Genomic DNA, 22,254 nt, shown 5'->3' with positions numbered 1-22,254 from the left:
TGAAGAAGCCTTGGACCTTGCTTGCCACACACTTAATTATAAGACTCTGTATGTAGAGAAATGCGCAACAATACAACTAGTAATTTTTAAACTTCATGTTGTACCATTATGTTAAAAACATTAAAAGTTGTTAAAGATGCAAAAGTGTTCATAATTTTCTTTCTCAAACATTTTGTTTTTAATGCTGCTGTGATCCTTTTTCACCTGAGCTATTTGCAGCAGTGGTCTGGCCGGGTAATGCTTAAATCCCTGGAGAGTTGATGAACCCATGTGTACATACAACAACAAACTGAGTTTTCCCACCTTGTGCAAGCCATGAGGTGTTTATTTGGTCATGAGGGAAACCATATCATTGGCAGGGTGAAAAGATGTGAAAACAAACAAGAATATCACAAATACTCAATCTGCTATTATCTACTTAACATTTTAACCTCCTAACTAGCAAAAAAGGAAACCAAAATTTGGGATCTTTTTAAGTTTTGCATCTATTTCAAAGTCTCTCATTATTATGCTGTCTTCAGTCGCATTCATGTTGCCTGCCTTGACTCATCAGTTCACTAGGCTTGGTCTGATTATAATTATTGGATGGTGAACTTGGTCCTGCCAGGGTGGCTCAGTGGTTAGCACTGCTGCCTCACAGTGCAAGGGAGTGAAGTTCGATTCCAGCCTTGGGTGACTGACAACTGACTGGAGTTTGCGTGTTCTCCCAAAGTCTGCGTGGGTTTGCTCCGGTTTCCTCCCACAGTCAAAAGACGTACCTGGATTGGTTAATATTATCCGTAGTGTCCAGACTCTTAGGGGAATAGGATAGGAGTGTTGGGTCTGGGCGGAATGCCATGCAGACTCGACTGGCCAAATGGTCTCTTTCTGTGAATTTGGCTAATCAATTGGTTGGGGCTTCTCTTGGCCCAGGAACTGTCACAATGGTGCCAACTCATGAGGCCTGGCATTATTCAAACTGTTGGTCTCACCTTGTCTGGGTCTATCTCTTCCAGAGGATGAACTGCATTTTGTTTTAAACTAATGTAACCAATTAAGTATCAACAAAGTCCATTAGATTTATATTCATTCATGGGATGAGGGTGTCACTGACTGGGCCAGCATTTATTGCCCATCCCTAATTGCTCACAGGGCAGTTAAGATCAGCCACATTGCTGAGGGTCTGGAGTCACATGTAGGCCAGACCAGGTAAGGAAGGCAGTTTCCTTCCCTAAAGGACATTAATGAAGTTGTTTTTTTTCCCTGACCATTAGCAATGGTTTCATGGTTGTCAATGGACTCTTAGTTCCAGAATTTTTATTAAATTGAAACTCCACAATCTGCTGCAGTGGGATTCGAACCCGGGTCCCCCCCACCTTTTGCCTGGACCTCTGGATTAACAGTCCAGTGATAAGATCCACAAGGCCTTTGCCTCCCCTTAAGGGCAATGCAAGCCATCAAAAGTGAGGGGAGGGTAGAGAGAGAGGGAAAATCAAAATGGAGGTGGGGAGATATTGTATCCAGCACAGTGCCCAACTCATTCTCTCAAGGCATGGTGAGCATAGATGGACACTGTGTGCTCCCTCTTCAAAAACTCTCGGGCACAAACGTAACTGCAGAATAAAGTGCATTTTGCAGAAATTTACGACGTGTATCATTGTTACCAAATTAATTTGAAGGGAGCTAATGCTTGCCAGAGAAATTATTGGGGAGCAGAGCTATCTCTGTGTGTGTGTGTGTGTGTGTAATCAAGATGAGAGGTTTGTATAATGATCTCACGGCAGGGCATATAGGGTTAGCCATTGACAAAGATAAATAAATCTGACAACTCCTTAGCTTATAAACAAACTGAAAACCACACCGCACAAAGTATCCTTTCACTGCATTTTTACTTCAATGTTAGTTCACTAAAATACAGATATTCTGTTAAACGCCTGCATTGAGGATGAAGTTTAACTCTTTGACCACTGGATTTGAATGCCATTGATGGATCTACCAAGGCAGTGGGTTGCCATCTGTAGGAAGTGCCCACGGAGACCAGCGAGCAGACAAAATTGTCAAACCTTCTGTCGGTGTTAGTAGGTTTAGTCATGAAGCGTTTTGTTACAAATGACACTGTTAGGTAAGTGGTAAATGTAGCAAACCAATCAACCAATTAGCAAACTCAAAACTGCAACACTCATCTGAAGTGAGAAGCTCTGCATTGAGACAGCTGTCACTGTGTAGTGGGGTGGCAGTGAGGAGAGGCAGGGCAACATTGTGGAGGAGAGGGAAAGCTGGACTAAATAACCGTAACGTGAATGAGATTTGCTCTAACATGCACTTTGTGAGAAAAAACCTTGCTGGTCATGTTCTAGGTAATGCATCATTAGGTGAATTTTACACTTCCACAGGATTGGGAGAGGGGGGGGGGGGGTGGGGGGGAGTTAGCAGTTCTATAAAATTGGGCATAATACAGTCAGAGAATCATGTAGTCCCTACAATGCAGATTGAGGTTATTCAGCCCATCAAGTCTGCACTGACTTGCCGAAGAACATTCTACCCATCCTATCGCTGTAACCCTGCATTCCCGGTGGCTAACCCACCTAGCCTGCACATCCCAGGGCACTGGGCAATTTAGGATAGCTAACTCATCCAACCTGCACATCTTTGGACTGTGGGAGGAACCAGAGTACCTGGAGGAAACCCACCCAGACATGGGGAGAATGTGCAAACTCCTTGCATAGTCGCCTGAGGCTGGAATTGAACCCAGGTCCCAGGTGCTGTGAGGCAGCAGTGTTCTCTATTCAGCCCATCTGTAATTTTAGTTTAAGCAGTGGGCCAATGCTGGCCCTGAAGTGGCCACTTAGGGATCCCCGTGTGTGTGTGTGTGTGTGAGAGTGAGTGAGTGAGTGAGTGAGATATTATATATGGTGGTTGTGGGTTACAGGTTCCTTGGGTGTTAGGACCTTGAGCATTCTCTAGACCCTCCCATAACCACTCCCCACTCTCCTCATCCACACTTTCCCACATCACTAGCCCTGGGCTCCTAACCCCATTGCTCTACTCGAGTCACTTGGATCTGTTAGTCTAATGCTGATGATTAACCCCACTGCCTCTTGCTACATTGCTGACCACTGCTCCCAACTCAGGGAAGCTGTCTTGTCTGGAGGCACTTGAGACCCTGTCAACCATAATAAAGACAAACCCCTTCCTGCCAGGGCATGAGAGGTCATTGGACACCACCCTAGATATCACACTTGATTGCAAGACTATTCATATTGAAGAGAAAATGAATCCAGTGTTGGAACTGCAACCTGAAGTTTCTCAGTTCTTAGTGGTCCTAGCAGCTCAGACATAGTTTTCTGTTTGGGGCATGGGCCCATAGAGTTCAAATTTTGGCTACTCGATACAATGGTTACCAAAACCCAGATAGATATGAAATAGATGGATTCAGGTCAAGTGCCCATTATATTTTCACCTTCTGAGATAATGTAGTGAACAACAGCGATGAGAGATGTGGAAAGGTGTTGGGAGAGGGGAGGCAATGTAGAAAGAGGAGATCAATCTCCAGCAAGTCAGAATAAAATCACTCCTTTTTGTGTAGAATTATAGCACGGCTAGTTTGGAAAAGGAGGCCATTGTTGTGCCCATGCTGGCTGTTTAGATATGCAACTTGACAAGTGCCACTGCCCTGTAGGAACAGATGCTAGGATCTGTTGAACAGTCATCTCGACTTGAAACATTAGCTTGCTTTCTCTCAATGGATGCTGCCTGAGCTCGTATGAGCTCCAGCACTTTTTTGTTTTTTTTTTAGTGCCATGACCCTTTCTTTCTTCCAAAATCCTGCAACCCTTATCTCTGTCTCATTTTAGAATGATCCACAGTCTCGGGCAATGATCTCCGGATGTGAGGAAATCCGTGGGAGATCCATGCATTAGAGACAATGAAGATCTTCTAAATCAGTTATTACCATTAACACCTAGAGTTGAAACATTGGGGAGGGGTTACATGAGGAACACGTGTAATGTCTCCTAAGAGTTTAATGGGAATGAAACATGGGATAATGTAATTGCAGTATTAGTTGTGCTAAAATTATCTTCCTTGTATCTCTGAGGCCCAGAGGAGGGCAGTTCAAGAGGCGATAATTGTTAAAAGATTTGAGATGTCCATTTAGCAAATGTCCTTTCCCTCTTTGTCAGACTTTTTGCTGGAATCAAAAGTCAGTGTTTGGTGTAGACTGAGGCAGTTAATAAAATGGGAAAGGCTGTGGTGATGACAGAAGTCTAAGTGGGCACTTTCACAAAAGGGACAGTGCCTCCAAGATAACACTCCAAGATGTTATGGATTGTTGTGAAGATAAATTGACCAAGACCCTCTACCTTGAGTAGTGCAAAAATGATGTCTCAACCAGCTGCATCATTACCCTGGCTCATAGTCAAATGAAGAATTGGCGAAAGGCGTCAGGCTTAGAGAGGACAGAACCTGGACTTTGTTTCTCTTGCCCTGCACCCTCAGCAACCTCTTCCCCTCGTGGCCATACCAGTGAGTCTGACTTGTTTTGTTTTCCTGATAGCTGTAACCCTTTTCTACTGAACAGCTGGGTTTAATTTTCTTTCCCAAGTGCATCATTAACAGCGGAGTGCCATATGTGAAAGTTGTGGCATTAAGTGGGGGTGCAAATTGGCGAGCTAATGTGGATCACTAGCGGATCACTAGTGTTGCCACTACCCATCAGTGGGCTGCAGTTGTATCTAGAGAGGAAGTGACTTTCCTCATAGGCCCTGTAAGGCCCCATTGACCTATTCTCTCTGGTAATCAGTATTTTTTTTATTTTTTGAAAAATTACAAAAAGCTCATTAAGCACAAGTAAGCTCCTACTTAGCCAGCACATTACACCACCTCAGGATAGCATAAACCACGTCCCAGTCACTAACGCGTCTTTATTGTTGTGATAGGCAAAATTGAGGGGCAATTTCCTCTATCAATTCCAGAAACTGGGCGGCATGATGACTTAGTGGTTAGCACTGCTGCCTCACAGTGCCAGGGACCCAGGTTCAATTAACCCTGGGCAACTGTCTGTGTAGACTTTGCACATTCTCCTCATGTCAACCTGGTTTTCTTCCGGATGCACTGGTTTCCTCCCACAATCCAAAGATGTGCAGGTTAGGTGAATTGGCCATGCTCAATTGCCCCACGGTGTCCAGGGATGTACAGGCTCGCGGTTCAGGTAGGATCCTCTTCAGGGAGTCAGTGTGGACTCGGTTGGGCCGAATGGCCTGCTCCCTCACTGTGTAGGGGTTTGCCGATGAAGAGATTGGCTGTTTTTTAATGATGCTGCTTGAGGGATACATACATGGCCAGGACTCAGAGCAGGGGAGTCTCCTGCCTTCTCCTGTCGTGCCTGATTAGGATCTCGTCCATCCGAGAACACGGACCAGGCCTCAGCAGCCATGACAATACTGCATTCTGTTGTGTCAGATGAGGGCAGGTGCTCAGATCGACAGAAGCGGACTTCCAGAGGAGCACTACTGAGAGTGTCAATATAAAATTTAGAGTCTTAGAGGGAGGCGAAAGGTGTCAGATCAGGGCTTGATTACAAAGTGAACCTGAATCTGTTAATCCAAGCGATGACTCTGTCTGGCTTCAGAAGATTGCACTCTTGTCATAATGCTGCTTTTTCTGAGGTTAATGCTTATTATTGGGACAGAGCAGTGGGAGCTTTTCTCTGAATCAAGCCTGTGTCATAACCGACATGGGGATCTCTGATAGTGATGTTGGTTAGCTAATTTAAGAATAGAGATCAGTCTTTTTTTTTTGTTATTGGACAAGACAGTTAACCAAGGAAAACTCCTCTCTGATTTGACGATGACAATGGAAGGCAAAAGCAGAGCTAAGATGGGAAGGGAATAACTAAGTGGGGCAGGATTAAACAGGTCACTACAGTTTGGGGATTTTGGGACTAAAGTAGAAGCTGGCTGTGCAACTGTGGGGATTATGAGACTGGGGGAAATTTTTCCCTTGGAGAATGAGGTCGGGGCACTGCCAAATACGATGGCTTGATGTTAGGTAGTGGGGTTTGGGTCTAAGGGGAGGTAGGAGGAAGTTTAGAGATGATAACATCACTTTCGTCAGCAGGTTTGATTGGGATTGTCCCGTAGAGAACAGAATGTAGCAAGTTCAGAGGAAGACCAGCTTGACTGAGTGAGAGGAGCAGAGAAATTTTCATTGAAGAGATCAGGAAAAGGTAAGAGTTCAGAGAGAGGGTTCCAAGTCAGGGTGCGTTGTGGAATGAGGGAAAGGACCCATTTAAGGGAAGATGCCTGGCCAAGGAAGTGGGCACAGAGAGAAATGGCGGAAGAAGAGCTTGGAGCCTGATGAACTCAGAGTTCATTGAGGTGGATGTATAAGGAATGAAACTGAGGCCTTTGCTGAGAACAGAGCATCCAGTGTCAGAGAGGAGAAGTCAGAAGGCGTCATAACTATCTGACAGAGTGAAGACCCAAGCAAGGTATGGGGTCAAAGGGAAAGGGAGGAAAGTTCTGGGGAGGTCTATCAATTAGTAAAGCTTCCATTCCTTTGTACCTGAAAGGAAGATTAAAAAGTGTTTAATAAAATGCTGAATGAGACAAGGGACAAAATTATGCCATGGTCCAGGGACAGCCTTGAGTTGGAGGGAGTCCATGTTGCTTACGGGAGAGTATACCTCGAGCTGCACGTGGCATGAACAGTGCATCTTAAGGTGCAGATAGAACAATGGTTTGAGGAAGTCTGAGTGTCTCAGAGATATCTTTAGTTAAAAACACACAGGATCCAGTTGGAATCCACATGGAATATGCTGAACGTGGAGACGGTTGCTGAAGAAATATGTTTGTGAAAGCAGGTTTTCTTTCCCTTTAAAAACAGCCTATCAATACAAGAAGCGAAATACGGGGCAATGAGCATTAACAAGGCAGAGTAGGCCAGTGGATATCCTCTCTGAGAGAAGAACACAGCTTTAAGGTGTTTCACAATCCTGGATGTGAATTAAACGCTCATGTAAAGGCCTAATACTGTGCTGGAAATTTAAAAATAAATTACTGGAAATGCTGAGCAGGTCTTTTAGCATCCATGAAGAGAAACAGCACTAACTGAAATGTTAACTTTGTTCCTCTCTCCACAGGTGCTGGCTGCCTGCTGAGTGATGCTGGCATCCTCCATTTTGCTTTCAGATTTTCAGAATCAGCGATTCTTTTGCTTTTGTATTTGTGTTCTATTTTTAAGGGATTTCGAGATTTGGACCAAAAATGGCTTCACACATGCACAAGCAAAACACTGTGGGTGCTGGAAAACTGACGAGTTCTGAAAGAACTCAATGGTTTTGGCAATAGAGGAGGAGAGGGAAAACGAGATGTCCTGCTTCAGCTTGAAGATTATTTTGGTCAAAATTGGAAAGGGGATTAGAGATGTCTAAGATCTTAAATAAGTAGAGAGGCAAAGAAAGGGACAAGTGTCTTCTGGAAGGGTCTGTGATAGGCAAGAAGGTAGGATAAATTCAGTACAAAATGGATAGTGGTCTAAGTAAGGTTAGGGTTAGCTCTGAAGGTGGCCGCTGGACCTGAAATGTTAACTCAGCTTTCTCTCTACAGATGCTGCCAGACCTGCTGAGCTTTTTTCAGCAATTTCTGATTTTGTTTCTGATTTCCAGCATCTGCAATTCTTGTTTTGTTTATTTTTGTCACACTGATAGGGAGCTTTGTAAAGCTATATTCATTATAAAATATTTAAAGCCCGCGCTCTCATATTTTCTGCTGAGTCATCTGGACCAGAGCTCATTGGGTTGGATCTCTGATTCTGGATGAAAAGGCCAAACCCAACAATGGAAATAATCTGCTGTAGATAGCCTTTGGATTTCTGTGATAGGTAGGTTGATAGCTACTACTCACTTTATTTTGAAGGGTGTGGACATTGAATGAAATGACATGAGCCCAGATGAATGATCTAGGCATTGGATGATGGGCGGTGGGCACCAGTTTATGTCCGGATCAGCAAGTTTTAGGTGGTGTCTCTGTATCCCCAAGAAGCCTCTGGCTTAAGAAAAGTCTCGTTCCCCATGTGGACTATCCTCACTGTCCCAGGCAGTCGAAAATCCTTGCTCTATGGTCACGCATGATGAACGGTACTCTGGAGAAACCCTGGAAGACATTGGCACCCATGGGCGATGCCCTAGCGAACGTTACCACCTTTGGAATAAGAGATCATGTTCAAGTCGAAGAGGGGGGAAGCCACAAAACTAATCTTGGACTCTCTTTGAGCATTCCCTTCTATGACGTGAAGTTTAGGAGGTGCAATCGGTTTTAAGTGCTCAGGAATGGGAAAGGTGACCCTGTAGTCGTTAATTTGCTAGCAAAACAGTTTTTTTTCTTACATTCATGGGACGAGGGCATTGCTGGCTAGGCCAGCATTTATTGTCTATCCCCAAGAGAGCAGTTAAGAGTCAATCACATTGCTGCGGATCTGGAGTCACATATCATTTGGATGGTTGCTTGACTAGGAAAGGTTTAGAAGGTTATGGACCACGAGCAGGCAGAGTGGGAGTAGTTTGGTTTGGGATCATATTTAGCATGGATTTGTTGGACCAAAGGGTCTGTTTCCGTGCTGTATGACCAGGTAAGGACAGCAGTTTCCTTCTCTAAAAGACATTAATGAACCAGATGGGATTCATTAGACTCTTAATTCCAGATTTTAATTTTGTTTGTTTGAATTCAAATTCCACCATCTGTCATGGCGGGACTTGAACCTGGGTCCCCAGAACAGTACGTGGGTCTCCGGATTAATAGAGCAACAAAAATACCACTGCCTTCCATTTGTTTCATGTGGTTCTCCCTTTGCTTTTGCAGAATGAAGCAGCTTGGCGATTGGAGTATCTGGCTGTCGATGGGGCAGTGATTTCTGGTAAACCCGGCCACCCTCCAGCAAGCAGCCACTCTCTACCTCTCTCTTCCTTTTTTTTCCCCCCTGTTGGAGGCAGTGAGGGAGAGAGGGAAGCCCTTCCATCCTCGAGAGCACAGGGGCAGCGATGGCAGGAGAGAAAGCCCAGCCCAAAGTGATGGATGCCCAGAAGCTGGCCAGCCTCCTGCAGAGTGGTGTCGGGGCGACGCTGGTGATTGACAGTCGCTCATTCGTGGAGTACAACACCTCTCACGTGCTGAACTCGGTGAACATTTGCTGCTCCAAGCTGGTGAAACGAAGGCTACAGCAAGACAAGTTCTCCATCACCGAGCTGATCCAGCCCTCTGGCAAGATGAAGGTACTGTGTCCTACCTCCTTCCCCCAGAGCAATACCCTGATGGTGGCAACTCCACACCCTCACTGAGTGCTCTATGCTTGCAGAGAGCACCAACACCTGTATCCTTCCTTTTTCACTTCCCCTCTTTCTATCTGTCTGTCTGTCTTCTGGCATCAGTGAATGCGAGTTTATTCAGTTCCACTTAATGGTAGGAGAAAGTGAGGACTGCAGATGCTGGAGACCAGAGTTGAAAAGTGTGGTGCTGGAAAAGCGCAGTAAGCCGGGCAGCATCCGAGGAGCAGGAGAATCGACGTTCCGGGAATAAACCCTTTTTCAGGAATGAGGCTAGTGTGCCAAGCGGGCTGAGATAAAAGGTGGGGATGGTGGGGGAGGGGGGGTGGGGTTGGTTGCTGGGAATACAATAGGTGGAAGGAGGTGAGGGTGAGAGTGATAGGCCAGAGAGGGGGTGGGGGGCGGAGAGGTCGGGAAGAAGATTGCAGGTCAAGAGGGCGGTGCTGAATCCGGGGGTTGGGACTGAGATAAGGTGGGGGGAGGGGAAATGAGGAAGCTGGAGAAATCTACATTCATCCCATGTGGTTGGAGGGTTCCTAGGTGGAAAATGAGGCGCCTCATTTCCCCTCCCCCCCCACCTTATCTCAATCCCAACCCCCGGATTCAGCACAGCCCTCTTGACCTGCAATCTCCTTCCGACCTCTCCGCCCCCAACTGCGTCTCCGGCCTATCACCCTCACCTCCTTCCACCTATCGTATTCCCAGTGCCCCTCCCCCCCCCCCCCACACACCTTTTATCTCAGCCCGCTTGGCACACTTGCATCTCTTGCCTATCTCTGTCTTCCCTTGTCTCTCTCCCATCCATGTCCCTACTCTATTTTTTTTTAATCCGTGATGTGGAGGAGCCGGTGTTAGACTGGGGTGGACAAGGTTAAAAATCACACAACTGCAGGTTATAGTCCAAACAGGTTCATTTGGAAGCACTAGCTTTCAGTTACCCAATGAAGGAGCAGTACTCCAAAAACTAATGCTTCCAAATAAACCTGCAAATAAACTAATGCTTCCAAACAAATGATAACCTGGTGTTGTGTGATTTTTAACTTTCTTTAGCCCTGTTCGTCGCTTTCTTCTGCGCCAATTCGAATCACTTTTTTAGACTCTTCTTCCAACACCCACCCCCCTGCAGTTTATCTCTCTCTCTCTCTCTCTCTCTCTCTCTCTCTCTGTGCAAAGCCAATAAAATTACAAAGAGTGAAAGACTGGATTAAGGTAGAGCCCTGGAGACCCGCTGCAATTGGCTGCCTATGACATCATTGCCCTGGCCCTTGCAGAGCTAAATACTGTGGCAGATTGAACATAAACAGCTTGCCGCCTGGCACCGTGCCTGTGTGATTGATGCGGGTGTGTTTATGGTGCTGCTTGCAACCTCCATTGTCATTTTGCCATCTTGAGCTGCTGAATATTTATTAGGTTAGCGACAGACCATTCTCTCCCTTCCCCACCCCAGCCACAAACAACACGTCTACTCAAGTGCTTTTGTCTGAATTCTGGTTGTGGAGTAGATTAAGCACCCACCACCTCCCCACCCTCTGTATTAACCAAAGAATCGACTATTCCAAATGTTAGTCTCTTTGTTTTCTTCTTCTTCTTGGATGCTTTGATTCATCCCAGCACTTGTTAACTAGTTTATGGCAGCTCAGGATTCATGTGTCAGAGATGGAAGGGGAGAGAGAGAGAGAGAGAGAACAACCAACAGTAGCTGAATTGCAGCAAAGGTGTTTCCTACTGGAAAAGGTCTGCTCAAAGATTTGTTTTAAAAATATCCACCACAGGCTCCATTGTAACCTCAGCTGCTCAAGGCACTCGTACACGGTCTAGGGTCTGTTTTCTAATCTATGCTGAGGTTAACGCACTTTTAATATAAAGCATATATGTATGTAGATAAGTCCCTGGGAGAGCGCGGCCTCTGTGGGCGAACACTTCTTTAACACCGGCTCTCTGTGGGACCAAGTAAGATAGTGTCTTCAAAGCTGGGCAACTTTATACTGAAATGTCCACAATGGAGGGAACAATTCCCTATCTACCATTTTAACCTGAAGAGAATTGAGAGGTCCAGCATTGACTGAGAAAGAGATACAACTTTGGGTGCTGTCCCAGTAACTGTTCATTGTACTCACAGACAGCAGTTTTGGGGGTTTCTGGGTGAAGGGACAGAACAAGAGCGTCTAGTCATGATTAAAACTAACCCTCTACACTAAGTACTGGTCTGTAGCCTTCCACAACAGGGCCCTTTCCAGGATGATGATAAGAAAATTTACAAATTTAACACTGTAGCAAACGTGGGGAAACAATAGTTTGCATTAAATCAGTACCTCTCTCAACCTTTCCCACCCCAGAGGGTTGCAAGTGGCTCAGAACAGCCTGAACTCAAAACTACGGAGGCATGTAACACTGCAACCTAAGGTAAGTGAACAGTGGTAATGTCCCTAGGTCAGTAGTACCCCAGGATAATATTCTAGGTATATCAAATCCAACTATGGACAGTAATGAATGAAGGCGATGGCTTTGTGGTATTGTTGCTAGCCTATCAATCCAGACACCCAGGTCACGTTACAGGGACCTGGATTCAAATTCCACCATGGTGGGATTTGAATTTAATTTTAAAAGTCTAGAATTAAGAGTCTAATGATGACCATGAAATTGTTGTGAATTTGGGGAAAGAAATCTGCTGTCCTTATCTGGTTGGGTCTTCTTGTGACTCCATATGCACAGAAATACTGGGCATTTGGAGATTGGCAATAAATGGTGGCCTAAGCAGACACGTTAAAGTGTTTGAAAATTCAAATTTTGGTGCAGATATCATTTTGTTACAACAACACTTCAAAATATCAATTTGTGACACCAAACGTTGATGGTGTGTCCAACGTCCTCCACTGAAAGATTTGGTGAACTGTCTTCACTAGTTTGTTCTTGTCTTTTTAAAATGCGTGGATTGTACCAACTAAGTGTAGCCAGGCAGAGATCAGTGTCCTCACAAGAGCTGGGGAAAGGCGAAACAAAATGTAGCAATAGCAGTTATGGGGGTTTATTTAATGAAGTCCTCTTTAATTCCCAGCATTCCTCAGTTTAGCAGATGAAGGGGAGATAATGTCATGAAAAGCTCCCAGTCAATGCCTTTCCCTCACCCTCCTCCCCAAACGATGTTCTGGACTGGCACAGAGTGAACAATGGTTCGATTTTATCTAAAATAATACTGCAAAGGCAGGAAAGCTGCCCCTTGACTATAGAGTTGAAGGTGATGCCAGGCTTTCTAGCTTTACCTGGACGCACCTTGCTGATGCTGTTGCACCAGGCTCTCTCTTCACAAGCAGCACTGGCAGTGTCAGCTTGCAAGGATCAGCGGAGGAGGTCAGGAAAGAGAATGAAAATGAAAGATGTGAACTGAGGTAGATGCTCTCTGAGAATGGTACTGCTGAGCCATGGGATGTACTCAGAGTGAGACCTATCCTTCATAGCTTCTGTCCAGCATCTGGGCACGTAGCAGGTGGCAGATAGTCAAGAATGGCTAACAAAGACACCAACTGAAGTTCCACTTCAGTCACTGAGCTGCTAGATGCGATGTCTGTTTCATGTCTTCACCAAAGTGAGCTTCCAGAGAGTTCCATCTTTGGTGAGTGGTGGTACTTGAAAATGTACCAGCCAAAGCTCTCCCCAATCATCAAATAATTATACAAATTGGAACAAGACTGTTTGTTTGGCCCATTGTGCCTGTGCTGGAACATTTAAAGAGCTATCCAATTCATCCAGTAATGGGAAGTAGAGCTTCTGTGGAACTGAGACAAATGGGTGGTGAGCTCCTTGAAGTGTTTATAATTCTGAGAGGTCCTGAAAGGATGGATACTGAGAGGCTGTTTCCACCAACACCACCTCCCCCCACCCCGCCACAATTTTTGAATGTATAAAACTGGGGTGGGATGTGTAAAGTGTTGGCACTAAGAGGCCAGCCAGTTAGGAGTAAGGGGACTTGCTTTGCAAACCTTTTGAGAAAGTTTGGTATGCTCCTATTTTAATGGGGGTAAGTTAGGACTGTAGATGCTGGAGGTCAGAGTCGACATTTCAAGCATAGGCCCTTCACCAGGAATGACGGGCTGATGGAGGGCTTATGCTCAATGTTGATTCACCTGCTCCTCAGATGCTGCTTGACCAGCTGTGCTTTTCTGGCGCCGCACATTTTGACCCTATGTTAATGGGGTTTGAATGTTCAGTCGTTGAGCATATTGAGGACTAAAATCCAATGAATGTGGGACTCGAAGGCAATTGAAATATTTGAAAGCTGGCAGGCAAGTAGACTTTAGGCAGAGGATGATCCAAGGAGTTGCTGAAGGTTGGAGCAGGCTGAAGGAAATCTGCTCTTCCTGTTTCCCACGTTCAGTCCTCCAGATTTACCTTTTGATCCTGCACGTTGTTCCCTTCCAAACACTTTGTCCAATTACCTCTTGAAAGTTACTATTGAATCTGTTCCTGCAGTGCATTCCAAACCATTACAATTCCCTGTGTCAAAAACAATTATCTCTGTCTGCAACCCTACGCCAGTTCTCTTTATCAATGCTCTTAACTCTGTCCCCATTGACTGTTGCAGCGTCCAACCAGTTTGTGCAGTTTTACCTGCTTTTACTCAATGAAAGCCCTTCACAAATCACAACTTTGAGCACCTCTAACAAACCTCTCCATAGAGTATATAAGGCTTTCAATCCCAGTCTGTCCACATAACTAAAGTTCCCAAATTCTGCTAAAAATCTGAACAGAAAATGTTGAAAATACTCTGCAGGCCGGGCAGCATCTGTGGAAAGAGAAATATTTTGGGTAAAAAACTGACGAAAGGTCGCATTAATTTGGTCACTTCCTCTCTCCACAGTTGCTGCCTGACCTGCTGAGGGTTTAGAGCATTTTGCTTTTATTCCAGACTTTCACCATTTGCAGTATTTTGTTTCTGGGTTACCATTGTAGTAAATGTGTCTCTCCTGGCCAAGCCTTGACGAGAATGCACCTGATTCAGCCTTCTCTCCACACTGAGAGTTTATATTGAAATATCTCTCCTTCAATGGCCCTCCTTTAGTTTTATGGACAGTCGTGTTCAGAATGTGCCTGTGAAGCGGGCTGTCCCTCATGTGCTGCCAGTCCCATCCCCTAGAATCAGTACATTAGAGCAGCTGCAGTTAGAGCTGAAGCCATTGTTCTCAATCCCTATGCCATTCTTCAGCCACCAACTCCATCCCTAACCCTGACTATAGCCATCTGTGCCAACCTTGGTGTTGTATTTGACTGATCTGAGATTCATCTGAGCTTTATTTTGTGGCATCACCTGACTTTTCCCTATCTCAGCTTGCCTGATGCTGAAACTCTCAATCTTACCCTTGTAATCTTCGCTTTTGACTGCTCACCGCATTCGACTCTCTGCAAGTCTGAGATCATCCAAAGCTCTGGCCATGTCTTTTTGTTTTGTTAAATCGAAGAATCCCTACAGAGTGGAAACAGGCTCTTCAGCCCAACAAGTCCACACCAAGCCTCTGAAGAGTAAACTACCCAGACCCATTCCTCTTACCCTTTATTTACCCCTGACTAATACACCTAACCTGCACATCCCTAGATACTGTGGGGAAATTTAGCATGGCCAATTCCCCTAACCTGTACATCTTTGGATTGCAGAAGGAAGCCCGCATACACACAGGGAAAATGCGCAAACTCCACACAGACAGTCACCTGAGGTTGGTATCAAACCCGGGTCCCTGGCGCCGTGAGGCAGCAGTGCTAACCCTTGAGTCACTGTGCTGCCCATCTCCTCCCTTACTTCCTCCTTTAACCAAACTATTAATCTTGTGTGGTGTCATGTTTTGTGTTGTCCTTTTGCTGTGCAGTGCCTTGGGCTATTTTATGTCGGGAAAGTCACTATAGAACAGTGTTATCAAAATTGTCGAACCTCCGAGCCACTGAACACCGGGTGTGAAATTGACATCAGACAGTCATCTGCCAAACCTACCATACGCCCATGATGCCAGTTATTCCAAGGTACCAGAACAAGACACTTTGTTACTTCTCCACCCCTCACACACGCTGCCAGCAAATCTACTGGATGGTTCAATAAAATCGGAACAGTGACAGATATTCTCTCAACACCTTTTCATTTCCCATTAATTTTTGACTTTGTAGTTAGCAGTACAAGCTTCACGCTTAGGGATATGACCTAGTCATGTCACAAGGATGCCCAAAAGCCTTGCCCTTGTGGGGTAAGAGGTCACTGTTTGTTTCTTGTTTAGGCTAATGTCACACTCCACAGTTAGGCCCCTCAAACAAGCTGTCTTCATTGGAGGGGGGGGGAATCTTATGATGAAATAAAATTACACTACTCCATGTAATATTAGTTTTATCTTTCGACAGAATTAGTATTTTCAACAGCTCCAATTTGGTACTTCCTTAGCATTACATTGCCCTTTTTGTTTAGGTCCTGGATGTGGTTTTGAACTCAATCTTGTGACATAGAGGTCAGTCTGACACTTGAGCACCTCATCCTGACTGTGTTTGTTTTTAGAAGCATCTGTTTAGATACTGTTAGCCCAAAGGGGCTTCAGCTGTGTATGCGGCCAGTGAGCTCCGCCCCCATTGTGCTGCAGGCTTCAATTGCTTCCTAATCACGTGTCTCAGTCCTAATTATCAGCATTCATCAGCTGAAGTGAGCATCAAAAGTGAGATGTAGATTGGCTGGCTGGGGAGGACAGACAGCTGGAACTGCAGCACAACATCTGTGTCTCAATAGCAACATGTGCAGGCAGCGTAGCTATATCCAGGAACTGACATCAAGGCAGATTGTTTTATCACATCATTTGGCAAATATAGTTTCCTTTTTTTTAAAAAAAAGAGGTTTGGCAAGCACAATTCCAGCAAAGGTGCTGTAAGGTGGAAGTTTGTCTTTAGCGGGAGTCATTGCCCGCTGGTAAACACATTCTGTTCATTTCCAATGAAGTGGAATCCTGAACTGCAGCTGTAGATGGATGTGGTACCATTGCTTACAATTAGTAATTGAGCCTTGCTACCGATTCCAGATTCAAAAGTTGACAAGATATAGGAGCAGAATTAGGCCATTCAGCCCATCAAGTCAGCTCCGCCATTCAATCATGGCTGACATATTTCCCAAAGTGACAAGATGGCTCAGTGGTTAGCACTGCTGTCTCACAGCACCAGGGACCCAGGTTCGATTCCTGCCTCAGATGAGGAGTTTGCACATTCTCCCCATGTCTGCGTGGGTTTGCTCCAGGTGCTCTGGTTTCTTCCCACAATCTGAAGATGTGCAGGTCAGGTGAATTGGCCATGCTAAATTGCCTAAAGTGTTCAGGGATGTGTGGGTTTGGTGCATTAGTCAAGGGTAAATGTAGGATAGGGGAATGGGTCTGGGTGGTTTACTCTTCAGAGGGTCAGTGTGGACTTGTTGAGCAGAATGGCCTGTTTCTAATTCTGTAACTGCAGGGATTCAAATTCTAATTCCAATCCCTTGCTCCTGCCTTCTTCCTGTAGCCCTCGATCCAATCCCCTTACTAGTCCAACAATCTATCCATCTTGGTCTTAAATACATTCAATGATTTGGCCTCCACAGACTTCTGCAGCAATGAATATCATAGATTCGCCACCCTCAGGCTGAAGAAATTCCTCTTCATCTCAGTTCTAAAAGGGTGTCCCTTCGTTCTGAGGCTGTGCCCTCAGGTCCTAGTCTCTCCTAATAGTGGAAATATCTTCTCTACGTCTGCTGTGTCCAGACCACTCTGTATTCTGTAAGTTTCAATTAAATCCCCTGCCCGCCCATCCTTGTAAACTCCATCAAGTACAGACCCAGAGTTTACAACATTTCCTCATATGACAATGCCTTCATCTCCAGGATCATTCTTATAAATCTCAGTGTACCCCTCTAATGCCTGCACATCCTTCCTTAGATACAGGGTTCAGAACTGCTCATAATATTCCAGATGCAGTCAGACCAGAGCCCTTCTACAGTCTCAGCAAAACATCTCTACTCTTGTATTCTAGCCCTCTCAAAATGAATGGAAACATTGCAATTCCTTCATAACTGCCAACTGAACGTGCATAGTGAGTCCTGAACTAGGACTCCTAAGTTCCTTTTGTGCTTTAGATTTTCAAAGCTTATCCTCATTTTTAAAAAAAATAATCTAGACCTCTATTCTACCTACCAAAGTAAATAACCTCCCACTTTCCCACATTGTATTCCATCTGCTGCTTATTTGCCCACTCTCATGGCCTGTTCAAGTCCTTCTGCAGCCTCACTGCTTCCTCAATACTACCTGTCCCTCCAACTATATTTGTGTCATCTGCAAACCGAGCAACAATGCCCTCAGTTCCTTCATCCATTAATATATAATATGAATAGCTATGATCCCAATACTGATCCCTGTGGAACTTACTAGTCACCGGCTGCCATCTTGACAAGACCCATTTATCCCAAACTCTGCCTTCAGGTAGGCAACCAATCCTCTATCCATTGCTAAAACCTTGTCCCATGTGTGTTATCTTGTGTAGCAATCTCCTGTATGGCACCTTGTTAAAGGCCTTCTGGAAATCCAAATCGATCACGTCCACTGGCTCACCTTTGTTTAACTGCTCATTACCTCGTCAAAGAATTGGAACAGATCTGTCAGGCATGACTTCCCCTTAACAAAGCTATGCAGACATGCGGCCTATAATTTCCTGCTTTCGTTCTTCCTTTCTTCCTAAACTGGGTTGTTACAGTAGTCCTCTTCCAGTCCTCTGGGACCCTCCCTGAAACCAGTAATTCCTAATAGACCACCACCAATACCTCCTGAAAGACCACCAGCACAATTTCCTTAGCTATCTCCTTCAGAACTCTGGGCTGCAGTGCATCAGGTCCAGGTGATTTATCCACTTTCAGACTTTTCAGCTTCTCCAGCACCTTCTCTTTAGTGATGACCACTACACCCATCTCTGACCCCCGACTGTCCTGGTGTGCTACTGGTGTCCTTCACTGTGAAAACTGATACAAAGTACCTATCTGGTTCTTCTGCCATTTCTTTGATTCCCATTAATATTACTCCAGCCTCATTTTCCAGTGGTCCAATGTCTACTCTTGCCTCTCTCTTGCCTTTTAGAAGTCATTTATATTACTAGCTAGCTTACTGTCATATTTCATCTTCTTTCCCCTTTATTGCTTTTCTTGCCAATCCTCTAGCTTCCCACTAATCTTCACCACATTGTATACATTTTCTTTTGCTTTTATGCTGTCCCTGACTTCCTCAACAGCCATGATTGCCTCGTTCTCCCCTTAGTATATTTCTTTCTTGGGATGGACTTCTGCCATTGGGCGGCACAGTGGCTCAGTGGTTAGCACTGCTGCCTCACAGTGTCAGAGATCTGGGTTTGATTCCAGCCTTGGGCGATTGTCTGTGTGGGTTTCCTCCGGGTGCTCCGGTTTCCTCCCGCAGTCCAAAGATGTGCAGGTGAGGTGAATTGGCCGTGCTAAAAAAATTGTCCATAGTGTTAGGTACATTTAGTTAGGGGTAAATCTAGAGCAGTAGGGGAATGGGTTTCAGTGGGTTACTCTTCGGAAGGTCGGTGTGGACTTGTTGGGCTGAATGGCCTGTTTCCGCACTGTAGGGATTCTATGTTTGCTGCTCCACCATCTTACCTGCTGGGCTCCCCTTCCAATCAACTCTGGCCAGTTCCTCCCTCATGTCTTTTGTAGTTACCTTTTACGCAATTGTAATACCATTACCTCTGATTTCAGCTTCTACCTCTCAAACTGCACAGTGAATTCTATCACTGACCCCTAGGGTTTTCTTCACCTTAAGCTCCCTAATTAAATCTGTCTCATTACTCACCACCAAACACAGCATTGCCTCTTCCCCCGAGTGGGCTTTTCCACTAACTGCTCTTAAAAAAAAAACATCCCATAGACATTCCATGAATTCTTTTTCTTCAGATTTGCTACTAACCTGATTTTTTCCCAGTCCACCAGCATGCTGAAGACCCCCATGAATATTGTAATACTGCCTTTCTTGTATGCCTTTTCTATCTCAGGTATAATTTTCTTCTCCGCATCCCAACGACTGCTAGGGGGCCTCTACATAAAGTCTTTCAGGCCCTTTTTCCCTTTGTGGTTCCCCAAGTCTACCCACACAGATTCTACGCCTTCTGACTCTATATCACTTTTCACTCATCAATTTAATTTCTTTTCTTACTGACAAGGCAATCCAGCCCCCTCCACCTATTTACCTGTCCTTTCGATAGGGTATGTATCCTAGGGTATCTAGTTCCCAGTCCTGATCCCCTTGCAGCCACATCCCTGTGATTCCCACAGTCTTGCCAATTTCAATCTGCAGTACAAGCTCAATTCGCCTTATTTGGTAAACTGTGTGTATTTAAGTACAATACTCTCAGTCCTATGTTAATTGGCTCCATTCTCATAGTTGTCCCCTTATCTGCGGTGCCTGAATTTAGAATCCTGACCTTTTCCATAGTCTCTGTCCTATTACTTGTTCTGGAAACTGTAATAACCTCTTTTCCCCTCACCCTGAAGTTTTTCATAATTTTCTAATCAACTTATCCCACTCTTTCTCCTCCACCGGCCCCCAAATATTCCCACTTTCAGATTTAATGCCGTATCCACAGCCCTAGTTATGATATTCACAAAGACTTCAGTCCCAGCATGGTTCAGGTGGATCCTGACCCATTGGAACAGCTCCCTCCATTACTGTGGGAAAACCCATTTCTCCCACACCAATCTTTGAGCATGTGTTTATCTCTTTAACCTCATTGATCATGTGCCAATTTGCTCATGTCTCAGGGAGTAATCCAGAGATTACCTTTTTTTTTATTCTGCTTTTTAATTTAGCCCCTTGCTGCTCATATTCCCTCAGCGGAAGTGCTTCCCTCTTTCTACTATCTTTGGTATCTGCATGGATCACCACAACTGGATCTTCCCCCCCCCCCCCCCCCCCCCAGCGCTCCAGTTTCCTGTGCAGCCCAGATGTGATATCCTGAACCTGAGCACCAGGCAGACAACACAGCCTTCAGGACTCCCAATCCTGGCAGAGAAGTGTCTATTCTCCTGACTATATTATTCCTGATAACAACTACATTTCTATCTTGAATGGCTCCCTGCACCGTGGTGTTATGGTCAGCTTGCTCATCCTCTCCACAGCACTGCTCACGTCTGCAGAATCTCAAACCAGCTAAGAATTGAGGCTCCTTCAGCACTACTTCCTGGATAAGTCTACCTGCCTCACTTGTAGTCACACCCTCCTCTCCCTGACCACTAACTGAATTTGAGGTACTTAATCCAAGGGCTGTGACTGCCTCCTAAGTCCAAGTGACTCTGCCACCCTGATGTGATGCAGTGTTCGAAGCTCAGACTCCAATTTATTAAACTCTGAGCCGGAGTTCCTTAGCAACCAACACTTGCAAAAGATGTAGTCACTATAAATCACAATGGGGTCTACCAGCTCCTACATCATTGCAATTGCACCATAGCGGCTGCCCCGGCAACTTGATTTTATTGACTTAGTTCTTAATTTTATTTTTATTTTTAAAATCCATACTAACCTTTTAGTTTGTAGCCTGTAAATATTTCCCCTATTTACCTTCAATCTGAATTGATAGTGAACTATCACCAACCAATGAACTTAATGGTTTAGTTGTGATGTCACACATTTGTGGTAGGCCTCTGATCCTAGGCTTCAGTTTATCCTTTTTTTTAGAAAAGGCCTTTCAGACTATGAGCCAAATAAAGCAAGCAAGAAGCACCTGTTCCCCTCCACACCGACTGCCCATGTTTACTTTGAATTCTCCGAGCTATGTATGCATTGGGCTGTGATCTCTCCTTCCTGATCATGCGAAATTTACTGATCCACGAAATTAAATACAAAATGACTAACTGTGGTTGCTGTTCGGCAGGGCAGATGCAAAACCCTCAATAAACACTCTTAGTCACCATGAAAGCAAAGCTTGAATGAGCTCTTAACTACAGAGAGTTGTGAACAGAGCCCAGTCCATCACACAAACCAGCCTTCCATCCATTAGCACCATCTATACTTCTCTCTGCCTTGGGAAAGTGACCAACATCATCAAAGACCCATCCCACCCCAGTTAAACACTCTGCCATCCTCTTCTGTTGGGCAGAAGATATAAAACACACATGTGCGTAGATTCAAGAACAGCTTTTTCCCTGCAGTTATCAGACTTTTGAACAGATCTCTCAAACATTAATTCTGATCTCTCTCTCCCTTTGCATGTGTAACATTGTATTCTGCACTCTGTTCTGTGACCCTGATGCGCTTTGTATGGTATGGTCTGCCGTATAGTATGCAAAACAACACTTTTCTCTGTATCTCAGTACGTGACAATAATCAATCGATCAAGTAATGGTGCCTTTTCACCGCAGACCTCAAGGAGAGAGGAGTGTAGCTGACACTCATTCAGGCTGGTCTGGCCCAACAGAATTGATCTTGAGGTCATTTTACATCACCCTGTAATACAATGCAGCCTCACAAGTTAACAACTTAAACCCGACATTTGTAGGTCTACTGGCTGCCATATCCCAACCGGATTTAGAAATGGCAGGCAATGCACAGTCAAATGGCCATGCCAAGCTACCAGTGACTGAGACGTACTGCCGGTGATGTGACTTCATTACAAACAACATTGAGCTGTCTCTACTCTTTGCTCCTTAATAATGAGCTCATGCTCTGAGGATGCAAAAAGCTTGTTGTCTTGAACATAAAAAATGTCAAATCCATAGAGTGTGTTGGCCAGGCGTCTGTTTCAAACTTGATGTTAGAGGTAGTGAACAGTATGAGACTAAGATTAGACAGCTGCTAAGATTTCTCCCCAGTTTCACTGTCCTATCTTGTACCCACGCACAGCTAGAACTCCCAGTATAGCCTGGAGTGACCTTTTGACCTGTTTTGTGTACTGAACATTGGTTCAAGCCAATGAATCTC

General features: G+C 45.0%; 1 protein-coding gene across 1 annotated transcript in view; it reads left to right on the top strand.

Annotated features, from left to right (window-relative positions):
* Positions 1-22,254, top strand: part of LOC140493481 (dual specificity protein phosphatase 8-like) — a 229,172-nt gene that overhangs the window by 30,326 nt on the left and 176,592 nt on the right. Inside the window, exon 2 of the mRNA XM_072591963.1 lies at positions 8,838-9,247. Within this exon, the coding sequence (XP_072448064.1) occupies positions 9,017-9,247 (231 nt within the window). The 5' untranslated portion in view covers positions 8,838-9,016. The remainder of the gene's footprint in view (positions 1-8,837; positions 9,248-22,254) is intronic.

Source organism: Chiloscyllium punctatum, chromosome 22 (genome assembly GCF_047496795.1).
Source record: "Chiloscyllium punctatum isolate Juve2018m chromosome 22, sChiPun1.3, whole genome shotgun sequence".
In the NCBI taxonomy this organism is placed as follows: Eukaryota; Metazoa; Chordata; class Chondrichthyes; order Orectolobiformes; family Hemiscylliidae; genus Chiloscyllium; species Chiloscyllium punctatum.
This window is presented reverse-complemented; position numbering and strand designations above follow the sequence as displayed.